The sequence below is a fragment of the Sipha flava genome, unplaced genomic scaffold (genome assembly GCF_003268045.1).
Source record: "Sipha flava isolate LNK unplaced genomic scaffold, YSA_version1 134_pilon_pilon, whole genome shotgun sequence".
NCBI lineage: Eukaryota > Metazoa > Arthropoda > Insecta > Hemiptera > Aphididae > Sipha > Sipha flava.
In genome coordinates, this window is record NW_020271760.1 from 209,967 (window position 1) to 229,819 (window position 19,853).

The 19,853-nt window shown below is 26.1% G+C and overlaps 1 protein-coding gene across 4 annotated transcripts in view; it reads right to left on the reverse strand.

The window, feature by feature from the left end:
• LOC112679308 (serine/threonine-protein kinase tricorner) overlaps positions 1–12,192 on the reverse strand; it is a 114,322-nt gene extending 102,130 nt beyond the window's left edge. The window contains exons 1-2 of one of the 4 annotated variants that reach the window (XM_025549061.1): positions 12,019–12,192; positions 11,759–11,879 (exon numbers count right to left, since the gene is read on the reverse strand). In XM_025549061.1, the coding sequence (XP_025404846.1) occupies positions 11,759–11,858 (100 nt within the window). In that variant the 5' untranslated portion in view covers positions 11,859–11,879; positions 12,019–12,192. Of the gene's footprint in view, positions 1–8,532; positions 8,776–11,758; positions 11,880–11,966 lie in introns of those variants that run through there. The other 3 variants (XM_025549062.1, XM_025549060.1, XM_025549063.1) reach the window with 3 other exon arrangements.
• Between the last annotated feature and the right edge of the window lie 7,661 nt (positions 12,193–19,853).

The following is a 19,853-nucleotide window of genomic DNA, read 5'->3' on the forward strand; positions in this document are numbered from 1 at the left end:
TATTAATGCTTTTAATAAAGCATACAAATATTTTTTTGACTTTCTGGCATACATAAAAACATTTGTTTAAATTGTATTAATTGTTCAATAAATTAAATTCCTAAGTCATCTTCATATATACCTACTAACTTTTCAAATTTTAATCTAAGCTCGGTTTTGTCTATGTCTTCAACATTTAAAAAAAATCAAATTTTTCATTTAATTCATTGTACGCTTTTTTACGATTATTTAAATTACTAATTAAAGCATTAATGATAGAAAAAAAAATTTTAACTTTCATATTTTCTTTTTCTGAAAACACAATATCTTGCAACTCTTTCATCAAAAAATAGTCCTTTTTTTTGTTTTTGTTTTTGTTTTTTTTTTTTTTTATGTCTTTTGACCCATTTCACAAATACTTAAAGCTTTATTTAATATAGTTTCAAAAATATTTCTTAGTTCACAAATTTATAATTCAAGTGAATTATATAATTTTACCACAGATGATAAATCTATATTAACAGATTGCAAACTTTTGCTTGACATATTAAATCTAGATCTCGCAGTCTTGTTTATAAATATCATACATAAAGTACGAATTTTGAAGACATATACTTTTTTTACTATTGCTCTAAAACGAAGCTATGTCAGCTAAAAATTCGATTTATACTACTTAGAACAGGGGTCGGCTACCCACGGCCCGCGGGCCACATGTGGCCCGCGAAGCAATATTTTATGGCACGCACAAATGTGGTTAATTTTTGTGTTTTATTTTTGTTCAATAAATTTTTCAAACAATTTTCAAAACTATTCAATTCTTTTTCTTTTATAAAGAAAATTGTTATTATTATCTAATCGGAGTCGAAGATAATGATGACTGCACTATTCAGTCATAGGATAAATTAAATATACTTACATATATTTAAAAATTAAAATTTTAAATATATTTAATCTATGTATTTAACACATATGTATCTAATATATTCAATCTATGGTCATAGTTACTTTGCGTTTGTAATAGTTTCATTTTACAAGTAAATCCAAGTAATGGCGACTAAAAAAAGAAAAATTTGTGATGAACATCGTTTTTTTAATAATTCTTGGGCTGTTTTATACTTTTTCGTCGAAAACAAAGGTAAGCCATTGTGTTTAATTTGTCAAAAAATTAAATTTTTCTTAAAAGCAATTTTTTCCAATAACATTCGTATTTTTGCACTCATATTTTTATGTAAAATAATCAAATATAATAGCAATACAATAAGTAGTATATATCATATGTAATTTTTTTTTTTAATGTGGCTCTTGATAAACATTTGAAAAAAAAATATGGCCCGCGTGGTTCAAAAGGTTGCTGACCCCTGACTTAGAATAAAATGCACGAATTTTATTTTGCTTAATTTCGTGTTCTTTTGTATGTATATATATGCTTTTTTTTTGGATATTTTGGGTATTTATATTGGGCATTTTAATGGATATTTTTTGCTTTTAAGTTACATTTTTTCAAAATGTGTTCTAAATAAAAGTATTAAAAATATTAATATTTATTTTTATAGTATATAATGTAATCCAAATATTATTCAATCAATTTTTTGACAACCTCTCCCCGTGTGTTCAATTTATCATATACCGTATAATATATAGTAGATTAATTTATCTTGAAACAACAATAAACACAAAAATATGCTCTTACTCTGGAAATTATTAACTCAGATTTATAGTTTAGTTTTCGTTGTAACACAATACATGCCATAATCATTTACAAAATGCAGAAAATTATTATTTTTTTTTTTTTTTAATCTCATTTTTAATGCTTTTTTGGAACATTTAACAGCTTTATTCTTTTTTTTTGTGTGCTTTTCTTTAATTTTTTATTGCTTTAAAATCCGTACTCTAATCATAAATATTTAAAAATAAACGATCACAGCTGACAATAACAATAATCCTTATATATATATAAAAGAACAGGACTTTTTTATATTCCAATGTTTTTCACAGAGTTATTCCAAATTCTGTCCTGAGTGTCACCACGTCGCCCGATTTTTAATTTTTTTTGTCGAAAAGGGAGGGGGAAGTCTTTTGTTTAAAATTTATAAAATTATAACATATTTGGTTTTTAATGTCACAGGTAGCATATAAAGCGCAAATAAAGGTGCCTCATTTCCCCCCTCCCTTAATACGGCTCTAGTATTTATATTCATAGAAAGTGGATCTTCTATATCACAATCACACACCTATTTATTGTTCTCAGTCGCCAAATGTTAAAAACTTGTTAATATCTACATCCAGAGGCGGATTTATCTTTTTTACGGCTATAGGCATCAAAAATTTGCCGCTCCTATAATAGGTGAAAAAGTTACAACACCCCTCCAAAATACCTACTCTAAATATTTAATATATAGACAATAGTAGTGGACATCCATTTTAATTTTTAGACTATTTTTTTCGCCTGAAGTTATTTAGCCTACTTTGAAAAAAATGTCAATGGTTGTTCACTGAATTTGAATAAAAACCTACAAAATAAAATAAAATATATAGTATTATCAAAAACTGCTTTCTATATAATTGTTTACTATAATATTTATAGGTAATGACTATAAATTATAATGAACCAAAATAGATTGGTATACTAAATATCATATACGATGTACTATATGTTTGATCGTTTGATGTTTTTTAATAAAACACTACAAAATTTGCCGCCCCCCAAATTTTGCCGCCCTAGGCAGCTGCCTACAATGCCTAATGGGAAATCCGCCTCTGTCTACATCTTTGTATATTCATAAATAAATATAAATAAAATATAATAAAATGTAATTTTTAAACTCTCAATATTTAGTTTTTTGGTGTAAGCAACAAAAATATCATATTTCAGGGGCGTCGAGCATCAAAATTCGAACATGTTGGATTTCTGACGCGTCACGCCGCTACACTATCGATAAGCGCAGAGATTTAAATTACGTGTATTTAATTTTTTTTCATGACTCAACATTCGACGCTTAACGCTCTCCAATATACTTGTGACCTAATGTCGTATGAGTATTAAGTTGTATTTGTGATGCCAAAACGAACGTATATTTTTCATAAATGTTAATTTTTAAGATAAATTAATTAATCAATTAATGTAAGAATTTAATTATTTTAATTTAATTTATAATTCTAATTTAATAAAAATAAAATAGCGGTAGAAATTACAAAGCTCAACAATAACTGGTATTTAATGGTATCACGGGAGTTACTTAAATATATGATATATTACCTTTTGATTAAAAAATAAAAATTAATAATGAAAAAGTTGTGATATTGATCAAAATATTTGTGTCTATAATTTGAATACAAAATTTAAATACTTACAATAATTTTAAACTAAAAATACAGATTAATATGATAAAATAAAAATAAATTATTGTTAAAATAATATTATTGTAAAATGAAAATCCTCATGAACTATAACTACATAACATTTCTGGTTTCATTAATATGCAAAACCTTCAGCCGTACTTTCATACTTATTACAGATTTTCACAGTTCTAGAATAACATTCTACATTTAATTGTAAGTATAATAAGCAACTGACTTACAATAAAATTTAAAAATATATATAACAATAATAATTAAAAAAAATTAAGCCTTAACTGTTAAGGTATAAATTAATAGAAACCAAAAAAATATGTTGGTGTATTATTATATCTAAATATATACAATGAATAACACAAAAGTAACATCAGGAATGAATTAAAAAATTGAATAAAATAAAGTCAAAGTTGGTTAATGAAAATGTATAAACAAAAGTGATGAAGTTCATGTTTTCCTTGATTTAAAAGAAGATTTGGTGCCCGTGTAGCGTGCGATCTACCACTTACATGTGCTCTACCTGTGATCCACCCATTACTATCCAATTCTTTATCAGTGAAAAAGAGAGGCGTACCTATTTATATGCTTCAATCACATTTAGATCTGTATTGTTGGAAGGTGTGGCGGAAACGTGAACCAGATTTGTTCATTGCTTTTATAGATGACATGCGTGCTACATTCATAAATAGCAACTAAAACAAAACTTTTATTTTAAATATTTATTTAACGAAACTTATATTATGTGGATGTGATTTTGAAAATGTGATTTTTGAAATAAGTGTGAACCCACCTCCTCGTGGTGTATTTTAGGTAATGCTATGCAGCTCACAAATCGCGTTCACCAAAAACAGGTTGGTAGATCGCACTCTACACCAGAAACGAGCCGGTAGATCAAAAGCTACACTGACACTGATAATTTAAATATTTATGTAAAGAAGAAATATTATTGAAAAGTAAATAGAAAGAAATGTTAAAAATTAAAGATAAGTACCCAATCAATATTTATAAGCAACTTTTTACAGGCAAAATTTAAGTTATCTGATGATTCCCATAATTTATCAATAGTTGACATAACAATAAAATACGCAGTAATGGAAAGTAATTGAAAGCAGGGAAATTAATTGTCAATACATAACTGGAAAACATTAAAAATTCTCATGGAAACTTTTTCATTTGACATTATTCAATAACGAGCATATACAATTAAACTAAACTGTTATCTATGATAAGTCAAACAAATTTTTATTATTAAAATTAAAGTCGCTTAAATTTACTAACAACCCACTTAAAAATGCCTATAACATCTTAAAGTAATCAGTCTCAGCATACAATTTTTTTTTAAAAAGTAGAATTCAACATATTGAAATGCGATTTAATTAATAAAGAAAATTGATTTTTAGTTATCAGATATTCAAATTTAACATACTTAATAAACAAATTAATTTTGAAATGTATAAATTTATTTTAAAAATTACAATTATTTTGTAAAAAAGTGAATTACTAAATAAACTATGAAATAATAGCACACTAGAATTAATACTTAATTGCAGATTTGGAGAAGTTTATCTCCCTGAGCCAATGACAGTTATCAGGTTTTGCATCAGCCCAAAAGCATTATAATCAGTGCTGTATTTTCCAGTAAACACTATGAGCTAGGGCTTAGGGCAGTAAATAACTTTTAATATTATATTTTTATTATATGTAACTAGAACTAAAATAAATGCAACTAATTATAAAATGTTTTATTTTATTAAAGCCGATGGGTACAAAGCACTAATTATTTAATTTTGAATATAATTTAAAAATGAAATATTTAAGCATTTTTACTACCATGTTTGTTATCATTATATTTTATATCATATTTTTATAATTAAGTTTTTCGTATGAATGTAGGTATGCATTTTTATAAGAGCTGTATATTTTTATTTTACATCATTAACATTTTAAGTAATAAAAGAAAGAACTATAATTGTATGATTTTTTTAAACTAGAAAAATATTTATATTAAAAGGTGGCAATTTGTTTAGTGCTTGGACAAAAGCAGCACAATGGTTAAATCCGGCACTGATTAGAATAATAATATGAATCATATTATATTGCATAATTTTTTCTAACTATTTGGTACATTTTAATATTATACTAAAAATAAATACTGATGATTATGTTTATTTACTCAGTAATACTATGATAGGTGATAATTAAAGATACGAGTAGTATTGTATAATGTTGTCTAAGGCTAAATTAGATCTACCAGAAGTTAATATGCAGACATAAGTAAAAACTTTTGATTCAATTTTCAAAAATTGTCAAGAACTATAATTACAAGTCTGTCTACAAAATATTATAAAACAGGTAGCTAGATTATCCAATCTCCGTGGGCCGTTCTATTCCCAGTCCGCCTCTAATTAATTATATTCTTAAATATGCTTTACTTAAACGTTTCAAAATTAAATAAAATTACCACTAGCCATTTAAAAAAATGAAATACCTACTTTAAAATAATTTAAAATATATTTTTCAGTATTGAAATACAGATTAGTAATTAATAAAATATGTAAAATTAAAAAACAAAAGTGAGAGATATATAATGGTTTAATCAAACATTACTGAGAAATTGATTATTTTTTTTAAATTAAAAAAAATAAGGGATATACTATACCAAAAGTTAAAGATATGCAATGATTGAAAGCTGTTAGAAGAAGAGTCAATTATTTAAATTAAAATATGTTTCTTATAAAATTTTAAATTATGGTGAGAACTGTTAATAATTAATTAAGTTATAATAATTAAATTCAACAATTTACAAAAACTCTTACCAGTTACAATTAACCAATAAATTAATATCCCATTGAATAGAATTATAGAAATAATTAGTTTGCAATTATTAAATAAGCATTATTTCTTAAGAAGCCATTCAAATATAAAAATTATTATATCCAATTGTATGTCCTTGACATTCATTTAAGTATTTAATATTTGTACATAAAAGATTGTGCATTAAATGTAATTATATTTTAATATATTTTTAATGATAACAGTTTTTTTGTTACTTTAATTAATTCTTTCTTATAAAATTTCTTTTAAAGTCACAAAAAAATATACAGTTTGTCCTATAATGACCGCAAAATAACATTCATAACTAGTATTCGAGATTTTTTAACATTAGGAATAGTTGTATAATACTTCAGACTAAGACACATATTGTTTTATGAAATAATTGACTTACAGCATTTTACTAAGCATATTTTTTCATAAGTTAGGATAAAAACATTTTTAACATTTTATTAAATTATTATTATTTTGAACATTTTTATTTCACATAATAGTATTATACAAGATAATATTCAAGAAATTATTTTAATGTCTCATGATTTTATAAATAATTTTACAAATGTTTACAATTGTAAACTTTATTTTGAAGCTATTTGTATTCAATTTTTAGACTATGAATATCTAATAGAATTTTAATCAGCTTATCTTAGGTTCTAGAATATAGACCAAAAATAAGACTAAATTAAAAATTAATTAAAATAATAATCTATACTGTTTTATTTCAATCAAATTTTCAATTGAAAAATTGTAGAAAAATGTAATATATTATCTAACTATAACTCAAATAAATCACGTACTAATTATAATTTAATTTAAGATAACTACACAGGGTTGCTGCCAGAGAGAGATTAGGAACAAAACTATTTTTCTTCAGACCCTAGTCTAAGAAAATATAATTGAGGCCCCCTTAAAACCCTGATTAATTAGAAATACTTGGCATTACTCATCAGAGATTAATGATATTAATTTATTATTTCTAAATAATTTTTCTTTGTGAAATATGAATAAATTTAAATAAATAAACTAAAATTAATTTTTATTATAATTAATAATTTAATTATTAATTATAATAAATGATAAATACATTTATTAATAATTTTAATAATCTTAAATTAATTTTAAATAATTTAAGTTAGCTTAAATTTATATTTTACATTTTTACTTATTCTAGTACTTTAATATTTATAACTGTAATTTAGTATAGTTACCGCCAGAGTGTGAAAAATGACATAATTTTATCCAAATGTATGTAAAAATTTATTAACACAAGTATCAACGCAATAGCATCCAAGTATTTATTTTCTATGGCTTTTTATAGATTACATTTTTATTAAAAATTATTAATATATTATTGAGAAGTTATTGCCTTTAAATAACCTTGATCGGTTGAATTTGGAAAACTATATTTAGCAACATTTTGCAAACTTGGTGTGTATTTTTTTATCATACTTGCATATTATGATGATTGAAAGACCTCTTAATTGAAATTAAGGCCCTTAAAATTCTTAGGATGGCTCTGCAGCTACATCTACAGTAATATGTATAGTCTTACTAACAACATTTATTTTTTGTTAGTATTTTTATAAAAAATTCATATTTATATTTTTATAAATGTCTGCATGTTAAATTATGTTAACATATTTTGAATACTTTTAAATTAACCAAAGGTCTTTCATGAGATGAATTCCAAAATTTGATCATTTAAAATTTCAAAAAGTTAAATCGAGATATTGAGGTAAAATGGTGATTAACACATGAAATATAACAAATAGTTATTTTACTTGATAATTTTTTAACTATGAATATTAATTAATAAAATTAATACAAATATAATTCAAATCGTTCATAATAAAATAAATGAGGTTTTAAGTATTTGATCCTTACATATTAGTAAATCAACAATCTCATACTATTAAAATAAATTGATACAATTTTAAGACCCTTCATACCCCTGTTAATAAGTCATATAAAGATATAATAACTAGCAATTTTCTAAGATAATTTAAATACCCAATTTCCTTAAACACATTATACAATTCTTAATTTATGAATGAACTACCTAACAATAATTAATATAAATTATAATTTATGATACTATAAAGAAAATAGTGTTAAAACTTATTTTCACATTTTATTTTTATTTTTTGTAAAACACATATGTTAGTTATTAAATAAATTGATAATTTTTTAATTTCAAAGAGATTTCTGCTATACTAATAAGCTCTCAAAAAGTTAAATAAAAATGAATTAATATAACCTATAAACTAACTGCAACACAATTATAAAGAGTAATATTATTTTAAGCTATTTATATATTAAACTTAAATGTTTTTTAAATAACAATTTTATAATAAAACTATTACATCTTACCGTTAAATATTGCATATAAATAGTATTTTAGAACGAAATATTAAGCATTTAAGCACAAGGTCTAATTAAACATGAGTTAAACACACGCGGTGAAAAATTAACAATAGTAAAATAAAAATTCTAGCTTGGAATATACAAAAACACAGACACATGTACACTGTTTGTTCAACTGCAAACGAGGAAACATGCTTAATAATTATTACTACAGTATGTTATTATTATTCCTTGATAACTATAATAAGAGAAATAAAATATTCAGTCTAAAAATATAAGAATAAAAAAACAAAAAACAGATATAGATAAAAATTCTTAAATATTAACAGAAAATTAAATCCTTTAAAAAGATACTTGATTCAAACTATGAAATAATTTATATAGAAAGCAAATATAATACAGTATTTAATAGAAACACAACTTATTATACTTAAACATACTGATACATTATTAGATCCATATTAAAATAAATATGTAAAAATATTTACAATTACTAATAAATAGGGTGTAGATTCATATGTATTTAAAACTAAAAATTATGTACATATTTATCTATTTAAAAATACAAATTATGTAAAGGAAAATTAAGAATTTTTCAATAAAAACTATAAGCTAAATATATAGTAATATATTTAAGCTATACATTAGATTATTAATTAATTATTAATATCTATATTACATATAGATGTATTAAATAATTATATACATACAAATCCACACCCTATAATATTATAATATTATAATATTAATAATATTATAATATTAATAATATTATAACCTATAATAATATTCTTTGTTTAATTTGATAACAATATATTTTCTTGCAATTTAAATTTATTTTTATTTATACACAATTGAAAAAGACAAAAAAATACAATAAAAAATTATTATTAAGTATGTATTTAAACATACATGTATGTTAATGTATAATACCATCAATATATTCATTAAAATATTGAGTTATTTTTTTTTTTAACACATAACATATATATATAACGATGCTATAATTATCTTGCCTATGCGGATTATCACATATTTTGGATAAACCTATATTTGGATTAATATGGTCCTACTGTATATGTTTGAACATATATATCATATTATATTCATATCGGTATCAATTAGAGTTGGAATATTAAAAATAATATACTAAAAAAACATTTGAAATAACAGAGAAAAACAAAATTTTATTTAAGATAATGGTAAATAAAATAAAGTAAAAAAAAAAATTCAAATTTGCAAAATATATTTCTTTTTGCTTTAAAATTAAATGCCTACAATAATATAGTTGTACCTAATATTACTAATAATCAACAAGTTTGTATTCATGTAATTCATGTTTAACAATATACATTTAAAATAGGTATTTAAAAATTTTATAAAACATTTTTTTATTTATTTATGTATAAAATAACCTTTTTGTAAGAATAGAACTATGAGTGAACTATTGAAGTAATTTATAGTTCAAAAAATATATTACTAATTTAAAAGATTAAACAATGAAAATAATAATTATTTTTATAGAATGGAATATGAATCAAGTTTGATTTCCACAAGCACTGAATAAAAGTAAAACATAATTTTAAAATTAATAAGAACCCAAATTGTGCATTATACCACCAGCCTGATGAGGTAATCAGCAATACAATTTTGGTGTTCCACAAGGAAATTAGAAGGAAGGATCTATTAACCTCCAAAAAAAAAACAGAAAAAAATAATTGGATTCCATTTTCCTAACTTTTTTTTTAACTAAAATGATGTTAAGTTTCATATAAATATTAAAATATTTAGCCGGCACCACTGTTATAGTGATATATGTACTGTATTATAAATTTAAAGTAATAGTTGATAACATTTTAATGAAAGCATAATTGTGATTCAATTAATTCATATTTTAAAAAAATTTTCATTAGAAAAATAAATATATTTACGTTGTTAAATATTGTGTTACAAATTCAAACTGATATCTATTGTAAAATAAGAAGCATTTTTCTCACAAAAAAATTTAGAAACTATGTATCGCGCAAAAAGTAAAATAATTAATAAAAATATAAAAAAAATTAAGTTATCTAAACATTATTTTTGATATATAGTTAACTTAAATACATTTTTGCTAATTATTTAATTTGTATTAAATATAAAAATAATGCATTTCTATTCATAATTCCTTATTGGAAAAAAAACAGAAAGTGGAGGGAAATGGTTGAAATTGTATTAACCTTTAATTTATGATAAAGATATAGTAAACACCAATATTATATAACAATGAAATAATAAAAATATAAAAGAAATAAAAAAAATTCTTTATTGTTATTATTTTATCAATATATATTATTTTTTTTTATTTGTTAAAAGACTTATGAGTAGAACAGCATTTATGTAAAAAGCTGAAATTCAAAATCTCTGAATAAAAACCCAAGACCAATTAGTATATATGTTAAAATCTTTATAGTGGTCTGTATAATTTAAAGTTATGGATATAGTGGTCCATAAGGCCTAAAATGTTGGCAACCACTGTTGTTTATAATTTGGAGATTAAATTGAAGAAAATTGAAAAATAAAAAATATTTATTCATAGGTATTCCTAAAATTATTTTCCAATTTTTTTTTTTTAGTATTTACTCAATTATGACAAATAAAAAGTTTAACTAATTAATATTTTCAACTATTTTCAATAATAATATATGATACATTTTCATCAACATTATTTCAAAATTGAAATCCTCACTAAAAACATAATAGGTACAACTATTTGTAAAAATAAGTAGTAGTAGTAGTAATTACAAATTTGTAATCTAAGTCCATCTACCATAAATACATCTAAATGTTATAGTTTTGGTTTTTAAGCAGTAAAAAAAAATAGTTATTAGGAAAAGAATAAATCGGATATGTATATATTACATATATTAATTTAAAATGTTTTCATACATTAAACATTAGTAATTTAGTACATTAGTCCTGTAGTAAAATAAAAGATGATAAGATTTATTTGTATTATATTTTAATGATAAGTTATCATTAAGATAATGATAATTACTTTAAATATATGAAAAAAATTTTACACAATATCCAAAATACCTAATCATGAACAAATATTTGTATAGAATAAAATACAAACATCAAATGAAATGATTAAATAATAGTAAAATGTCAAGAATAAAGAAACCTTGAATAACAACATATAACATGTTAACAATGATAAACTATGTATATTACATAAAAGTTTAAGTACCTGAATGATCTGTAGAAATTTGATCTGGAGAGGCCGGAGTGGTCCCCTCCAAATCTGCTTTATCTTCCAATACTCCTGCCAGTGTAATTGTTCCGTTCATTCGAAATCAATATCAGCTAATCTAGAATAAGCATAAATAACAATTATTACATTTAAAAAAAAAAAATCATCAATGAAAAAATATATGGATATATATCGTTAAATATACCTTTATTTTTAGTTTATAAATCAAGAATAAATATCCAATACATACAGTATACCTAATAAAGTGCGCGAACTTCAGTCAGCTGATGAATAGATTTTAGATAAACCGCTAATTCAAACGCGTATAAGACACAAGAAACAAATAATTATTGAAAATTTTATAAAATAAAAAATTTGACAAATTAAGACAGGAAAATGTTGAATGATAAAATCCTCTTTTGTTTACATATCTATTGATTGGTTTTTATGTACACTGTTTTTATCTCAGTCGGAGGCTGCAAAACACATTCCTCAGGTACCAGGTTAGCCAACACCAAAAACTTGTTCTATTCAACGACCATTGATAAGTGATAACAAACTTTGACAAAAACTGGATTTTTCCAGTAGCTACCTACAATACTGACTACCATAGGCGGAACTAGGGTAAAATTGTAAAATAGGGTAGTCAATTGTGACACTATTGTGAGTTAAATATGCTGTATGCGGTTTGCCATATATAACATGGAATATTTATGGGGGGGCTAAGCCTCCCTTATCTCCTCCCTAATTGCGCCTATGCTGACTACTATCCACAATTATCAAATACTCCTCTGAAAAACATCTTGAATACTGACATCATGTCATAATAGTGACGTGACCTTAGTTACCACAAGTCCGAACATTTCATCAGATTATGTTAAAACTAAAATAAATTCATAATCATTAAATTACAAATATGCCAAGAATACCTATTGCCTTTGAAAATCAAAATATGATAATGTTTCATCAAAAAAGAAAGAGAGTTAGAATTATCTGAATTAGAACACAGTAAAACCACACAATAGATGAAATCTAAAGGACATCCCAAGTAAACAAAAATATATCGGCCATTTTGCCGTTTGTAAATTTGATCAATTTGCATTGTCTGTGCTCTTTTTAGATTCAAAACGCAAACGATATCAACCAAGTAAATTAAATCATTATGCTTTATTTTTCAACAATGGCATTGAAAATAAAACTTCAAACCAATATACTGAAATTGTAGTATACTGAAAAAGGATATACCTACATGCTTGGGCTACGTTCAGACGGTAACTGTTCGATTCGATTTTTTCACGTGTAGAATTTTATCGAATACAAGACGGCAATTCACACAGGCACAATATTCGATTCGATTTTTTCACGTACGGGTTAGGTACGGTTTTGATGCATGGGCACTGTCGGCAGTCAACACACAATTGTTAAGATTCACGTGTTCCACTCATTTTTTATTGGTATAGAAATGTTTATAAGAAATGTTTGGTACATCGAAGATTCTGGGTACATCCTCTTTTAGAGAATTGTCCATGACGTGAAAAACGTTTTGAAAATTTTACTTAAACTGAGAACAGAAATTTTATAATTATTTTCGTATGTTGATGGCTAATTTTGACAATCTATTATCAAGACTAGAAAAGAATTCTACTATGTTGAAATACTATCGTTTTCCATTTTAAAGAACTTAATAATAATAATAAGCGTCGAACGGATGAACGTAATGAACGAATTCGATGACATTTAGTTCGTGTGAACGACACAATATAAAGACAAGCGCTACTTAATCACATATACGATAAAAATACATTCGAGATTTATTGAATCGTAGTGACAAGTTCATACGGTATACAGAAAAAAATATTTCGCGAATACGGAATTTTCCCGCGTAGGCTTCGTGTGAACGTACCAATATAACATTCACTGCCACTGATCTTTTCAATAAAACCCGTAAACGGTATACGAGAAAAATATTGTCGTCTGAACGTAGCCTTACGCCATGTCCTAGTGAATCCGGTGAGTGCGGCAATCGCATTGCGATGCGTGCGATGCGGCGACCAAAATAAACAAACCTGTGGTAACATGTCAGCGTTTCCAATGTACCACCGCTATCGCCACACATGCGGGCGATCAAATTCGTTCACACGCACCGGATAATTTTAAAAACAAATCATTTTGTTTTTGTCGCCACACATAGCTGCGTTTAGTGCGCTTGTACTGTTTAATATGGAAAGTTGTGAACCTTTAATATCTGAAGTGCAAAGGCGAAGTGCGTTATGGAACAAGCTCAACAACAGTACAGGGCTAGATTATTTTGTGATAAGGAATGGAGTATAGTTGCTAAAAAAAACTAATTTGGATAGTAAGCGTAAAAAAATAATAAATAAATATATTATAAAATATGAATTATATAACATAATATAACTATTTATATATAATTATTTAATATATGTATTATACTATGCATAGGTATATATTATTATTTGATTTATTATTATAGCACTATAAACCCTAAATTAGCATATAGCAATAAAACCCGTAAATATGCAAAAATAAATAGCAAAATTAAATTTTGTGTATGATATCTAAGTAAATTGAATCATATTAAATTCATAGTAAGTCGTATCAATGTCAATATTAAATGTAAAATTTTTTTAAAACTATCCACGCGTATTTTATTCAAGTATGTATCGCCGTGCACTGCGATGTCGGACTCACATTTGCCATGAATGCGGCGTTCAAAAAACGTCCGATACGTCCGATTCGAATTCACCACACTCGTCGGATTCACATAGGATACGGTGTTACAGTGGCGTACAAAGAATTTTGCAATGGAGGGGGCTTGAAAATAAACAATTACTCAGTTTTAACAGGCATATCAGCTTAAAAAATAAATTAGTTGCTTTTCTATTTCTAATATTTAAATTAAGCATTTAGCCATAGTTAAGTTAACTCTCGTGTGGGTTGAATGGCCAATCGTGAGGGTAAGAGCCCCTCAATGTTGTATACGTAATTGTAAGGGTAAGATTACGGGGAATGTCTCCCCCCCCAAGAATTCTTTGAATTGTAAGATGTTGTCGTTATTCAGAGCCGCGTTTAACGGGGGCAAGGGGGGGCAATTGCCACAGGGCGGCAAATTTTTTGGTGTTTGATGGGGCGGCAAATTTTGAGGATCAACATAAAAAAAAATATATATTATTATAATTTTTCTTGTATGACCATTGACCGTATAACTATTGTACATTATTATTTCGTTCATAAATACCACGAAAAAGCCGTGGTCTATCGCTGCATGTCACAAGGCGATAAGAATTAAGAACTTGTACTAGTTGTACTGTTATCGTATAAACTATTTTCGATATTCCTGTACGTTTTCCTCGAAAATAGTTGGGTACAACTATGTATATCAATATATCATTATATTTTATCTCGATAATCGGCACATTACACTGTTAGATGTGCAAACATTTTTTTCAGTTCGACGATTTTTTTTTTTTTTTTTGACAGTTGAAATATTATTTTCACAACAACAAGAGTTATGTGCATTAATAATATTAATATAAAGTAGGTAATAATATTTTCACAACAACAATAATGTCAGACAAACGAATTAGATTAAGCGGCGCAGCATACAAAAAGGCGACAAAAGAAAAACTAGAAAAGACCGATAATATGCTTAGAAAAATTCCAAAACTTCATTCATATTTTGCTGCTACAAATCCGGAAAAAGTATATTACGTTGTCGTACTTTCATACCTAAATTATACCATTTTATTTCTTAATACTTTACTCACGTATAAATATAATATTATGTAATAGACGGAATCAGAATTAAAGAAATATAGTCCAAAAAACATAGATAAAATAGGAAATAATTTAGATGGTGCTTATGAAGTTCAAACTAATCAGGTGGACGTTCAAAATGATATATACGCTAAAAATCTAGTAGAATTATATTCAGAAGATCTAAATAGTTCGTTTATAAAAGAAGCAGTACAATTTAAATCAATTCTTGGTTTTTTTTCAACACAGGAAAAATCATCATTCACTAAGCTTTTAAAATGTCTCACTGATTCTGCACTATTGTCATCATTCCCTAACGTTGAAATAGCAATGCGTATATTTTGTTGTATGACTTCAACAAATGCAAGTGGGGAACGATCATTTTCCGTATTAAAACGAATAAAAAATTATCTAAGATCCACTTTAATAGAGGAAAAAATGTCATCGCTTTCAATATTAAACATAGAAGATGATCTTTTAAAACATACTGATTGGTCAGAAATTATCCATCAGTTTGCAACCATCAAATCAAGAAAAAAATTAATATAAAAAAAAGTAATAAATGATTATAATTTGACACATTTGGTAATTTTTTAAAATTTACATGTGAGATTTAATTAATAATTATAAAATTTAAATATAAGTAAGAATTAGATACTTAAAATATACGTTATATCGATATGAATAATTTGTAAATTTATTGTTTTTGCATATGTAGTATCTTTGCATCCTCCCCGTTTATACGCTACTGACTGTAATTAATAGTGTGGTAAACATAATTTTGAATTGTAATTTTCTTAAGGGCAGCATATTTTAATTTGCCCCGGGGCGGCAATATAGCTTAACGCGGCACTGGTCGTTATTTTAATAAACGATGGGTCCTCAGGCGGAAATAATGCTAACGATTCGGTTCAAGCTTAAAAAAAAAAAAGGATAGCTTAAGTTATCTTATCTTTAAAGTCTAATTTAAATAAACCCATTTTTTAATTATAAGGCCTTATATTGCCATATATAACCTTAATTTTGTCTTCTTAGACCAGAGCCCGACTTAAAGGGGGGCTAGGGGGGCTACAGCTCCGAGCCTTGGGCTTCTGTTGACAGTTAAATATTTAAGCGGTATTGTAAAATTTTAAGATATTTCTTTCGTTTAACATTTACAAAACAAATTAGTCATGTTTCGTAATGGAATTTAAAATTATTATCTAATTGATAAAATAAAGCTATTAAATTTTGAGATAAAGTTGGCCAAAAACACTTTACCATTAATATTTATCCATCCTGTCGCCTAATCATCAACGTGTACACCTATAGGCCAAGTTTAAACACTTGTATGCAGAGCCGTAGCAAGGGCTTGGCGAGACTGGCCCATGCCAGAGGTGCAACAAAAAAAAGGGCGCAAAAGACAGAATTTAAATATTTACGAGGGGCAAATGATAAGTAATGCACAATCGTGAATTTTTCGAAAATGAAGAGAGATAATTGAAATGAAAAAAAATATATATAAAAATACACTTCTTTAGCTAGAAATGAATACCTTTATTTTTCAATATAATCACCATTTACAGATATACACTTCTCCCAACGAGTTACAAGTTTCTTCATACCGTCACTAAAATATGTAGCTGGTCTCTTTTTTATCCAAGACTTCACTGCTTCCTTGACTTCTTTGTCCGACGTGAAATGGGTGCATTTGAGGTCTCTCTTAAGGTCTGAGAATAAGTGGAAATCACAAGGTGCCAAATCTGGTGAATACGGTGAGTGTTGAAGAACCTCGAATTTCAACTGTTTGAGAGCGGTACTGGTTGCATTTGATGTGTGAGGTCGGGCGTTATCGTTAATTTTTTCAGTGACTCAATGTATCGGGCTGAGTTTACATTTGTCCCCTTTTCCAAATAATCCGTTAGATAAGCTTGATTTCCATCCCAAAATACCGTAAGCATAATCTTTCCTGCAGAAGGCTGAACCTTGAACTTTTTGGGCTGGGAAGAAGTGACATGACGATATTCCATACTCTGTCTTTTTTCCTCTGAATCGTAGTAATGCATCCAAGTTTCGTCACCGGTCACAATTTTTAAGAGAAACTGCTCTCCTTGGTGATAACGGTTCAACAATTTTTGGCTACACTCAACTCGAATTTTCTTGTTTTCCTGTGTCAACATTTTCGGTACCCAACGAGCGCAAATTTTTCGATAGCCAAGTTGCTGAATAATGAACCCGACTCTTTCTTGCGACATCCCAACAATATCAGCTATGCGGTTTTGAGTTATTCGACGATCATTTTTGATAAGCTCGTCCACTTGAATTCGATGTTTTTCATCCGTAACAGTTACAGGCAGGTCGTCCATCGCGATGTTTATCCAGAATATTCATTTTACCAGGGTCAGTTAATTTACATTTTGATACCCAACGAGATACTGTGCTTCGGTCTACAGTTGTATTACCGTAAACAGCTTTTAAGCGACGATGAATGTCTATCGGATTAACATTTTCGGCGGTTAAAAATTCAATCACAGCTCGTTGTTTTAATTTCGTTGACAATACGTCAGTACTAGGCTCCATTCTGACACGCACTGATTAAAAACAAATCGAGTCATGTTCAAATGGGTATTTCTCAGTTATAAACGATAACAATAGCTATATTTGGATCTAATTTTGAAGTCTTTATCTTATTACGATTGTGAGTTATTGGCGATTGTGCATTACTTATCATTTGCCCCTCGTATATACTTATGTCTTTATTAATAATATAGGTATGTACATAATACATTTTATTTATAATATACACAAATTGTTTTCAATTTATAGTTATATTTACAAAATCATATGATGTCTAATAATGTACCGAGAGATAATTTGATATTCTAAGAACTGTTGAACATTGGTGGCCTATAATATGCTTATATGTAGTGTATATTTATTGGATGCATACTGCATATTATAGATAAAAAACAATATTCCAAAGTTCTTATCTTAAATCTTCCACCAATATATACATATTATTTTATAATTAAGTAATATTATCACAAATACAGAACAATAATAATATAGATACTCGTATTTCAATATATTTTAATAATTTTATACGAGTGTATGAAGCTTGTATATTGCATGAAGATCTTCAAAAACTTATACGGTAAGTAATTGACTATTATAAGTATATTAAATTTAATAAATTATAGTTCATATATTAATATAAGTTTTAGAGCTGTAGAGTTTTAGATTTTATTACAAAATAATTATTTATATGCATTGGCGACTCGTGTTAAGACACGCGTGCGATGTTGTGATAACACTACCTACGTAATTTTAAGATAAAATGAAACTTGCAATTATACTTGTTATAATTATTAATTTATATTTTGTCAAATTAATTTAAATGATTAATTCAAATTCTATTGGAAAATTATACTTGGAGAAAAATATTATCGTAATCCGGAAATTTCAATGCAATAAGAATAATCTAAAAATTTAACACAGGCCGAGCGAACAACTCCTACGTTTCATAGTTTCGTTGGTCAATTATCATTATGTGATTCGGTCTGTTGAAGAATAGGGAGTACTTTATTATCCATATAGTGGTATTTAATTATATTTCATAATAATAATAATAACAATAATTAAAACCACTTATACGATATTTTTCAATTGATGAAACATATTTTCCTACACCAAGAAATTCATTATTATAGTTGTTGATTCTTATTTCCATACTTAAAAAAACTCTTCATTTTTCTGATACACAAATTTAAATATAATTTAAATATATTTAATTTAATACACCTACCAGTCCATTATTACCTGACACTGATTTAAACTTAAGTTAAAATATCATATGTATTTTTACTTTTCAATTCCCTTTATAAGATATTAAAATATTTCCTATACTAGAAACTATCCTAAATAATGAAACATTTTTCAACTATCATCGCCTTTACTTCCAACTCTTACAGTATGATATTAATTATTATTTGATCAAATTTATCAATTTCTCCCGTATGGCCGTATATGTGTCACGAGCATAAGCATAACTAGGGGGGCATGAAGGGGATGAAGCCCACCTGGAATTCCTTGAAGCCTCTCCAAAATTTTTTGGGCAAATTAACCTACAAATCGCTATAATGTATAATATAATTAATCTTAAGTCTCCGGCAATGTAAAAATTATTATGTTTCATAATATAAACAATAGATACGACTTCACTTATGTTAAAAGAGTTAGTATCGCTATAATGAATATCAGAAATAATGTATTTGAGTTTTCAATAAACAAAGCAAAAGAAAAAGCTAAATTTTTAAATATTCCTTCACAATTTGAA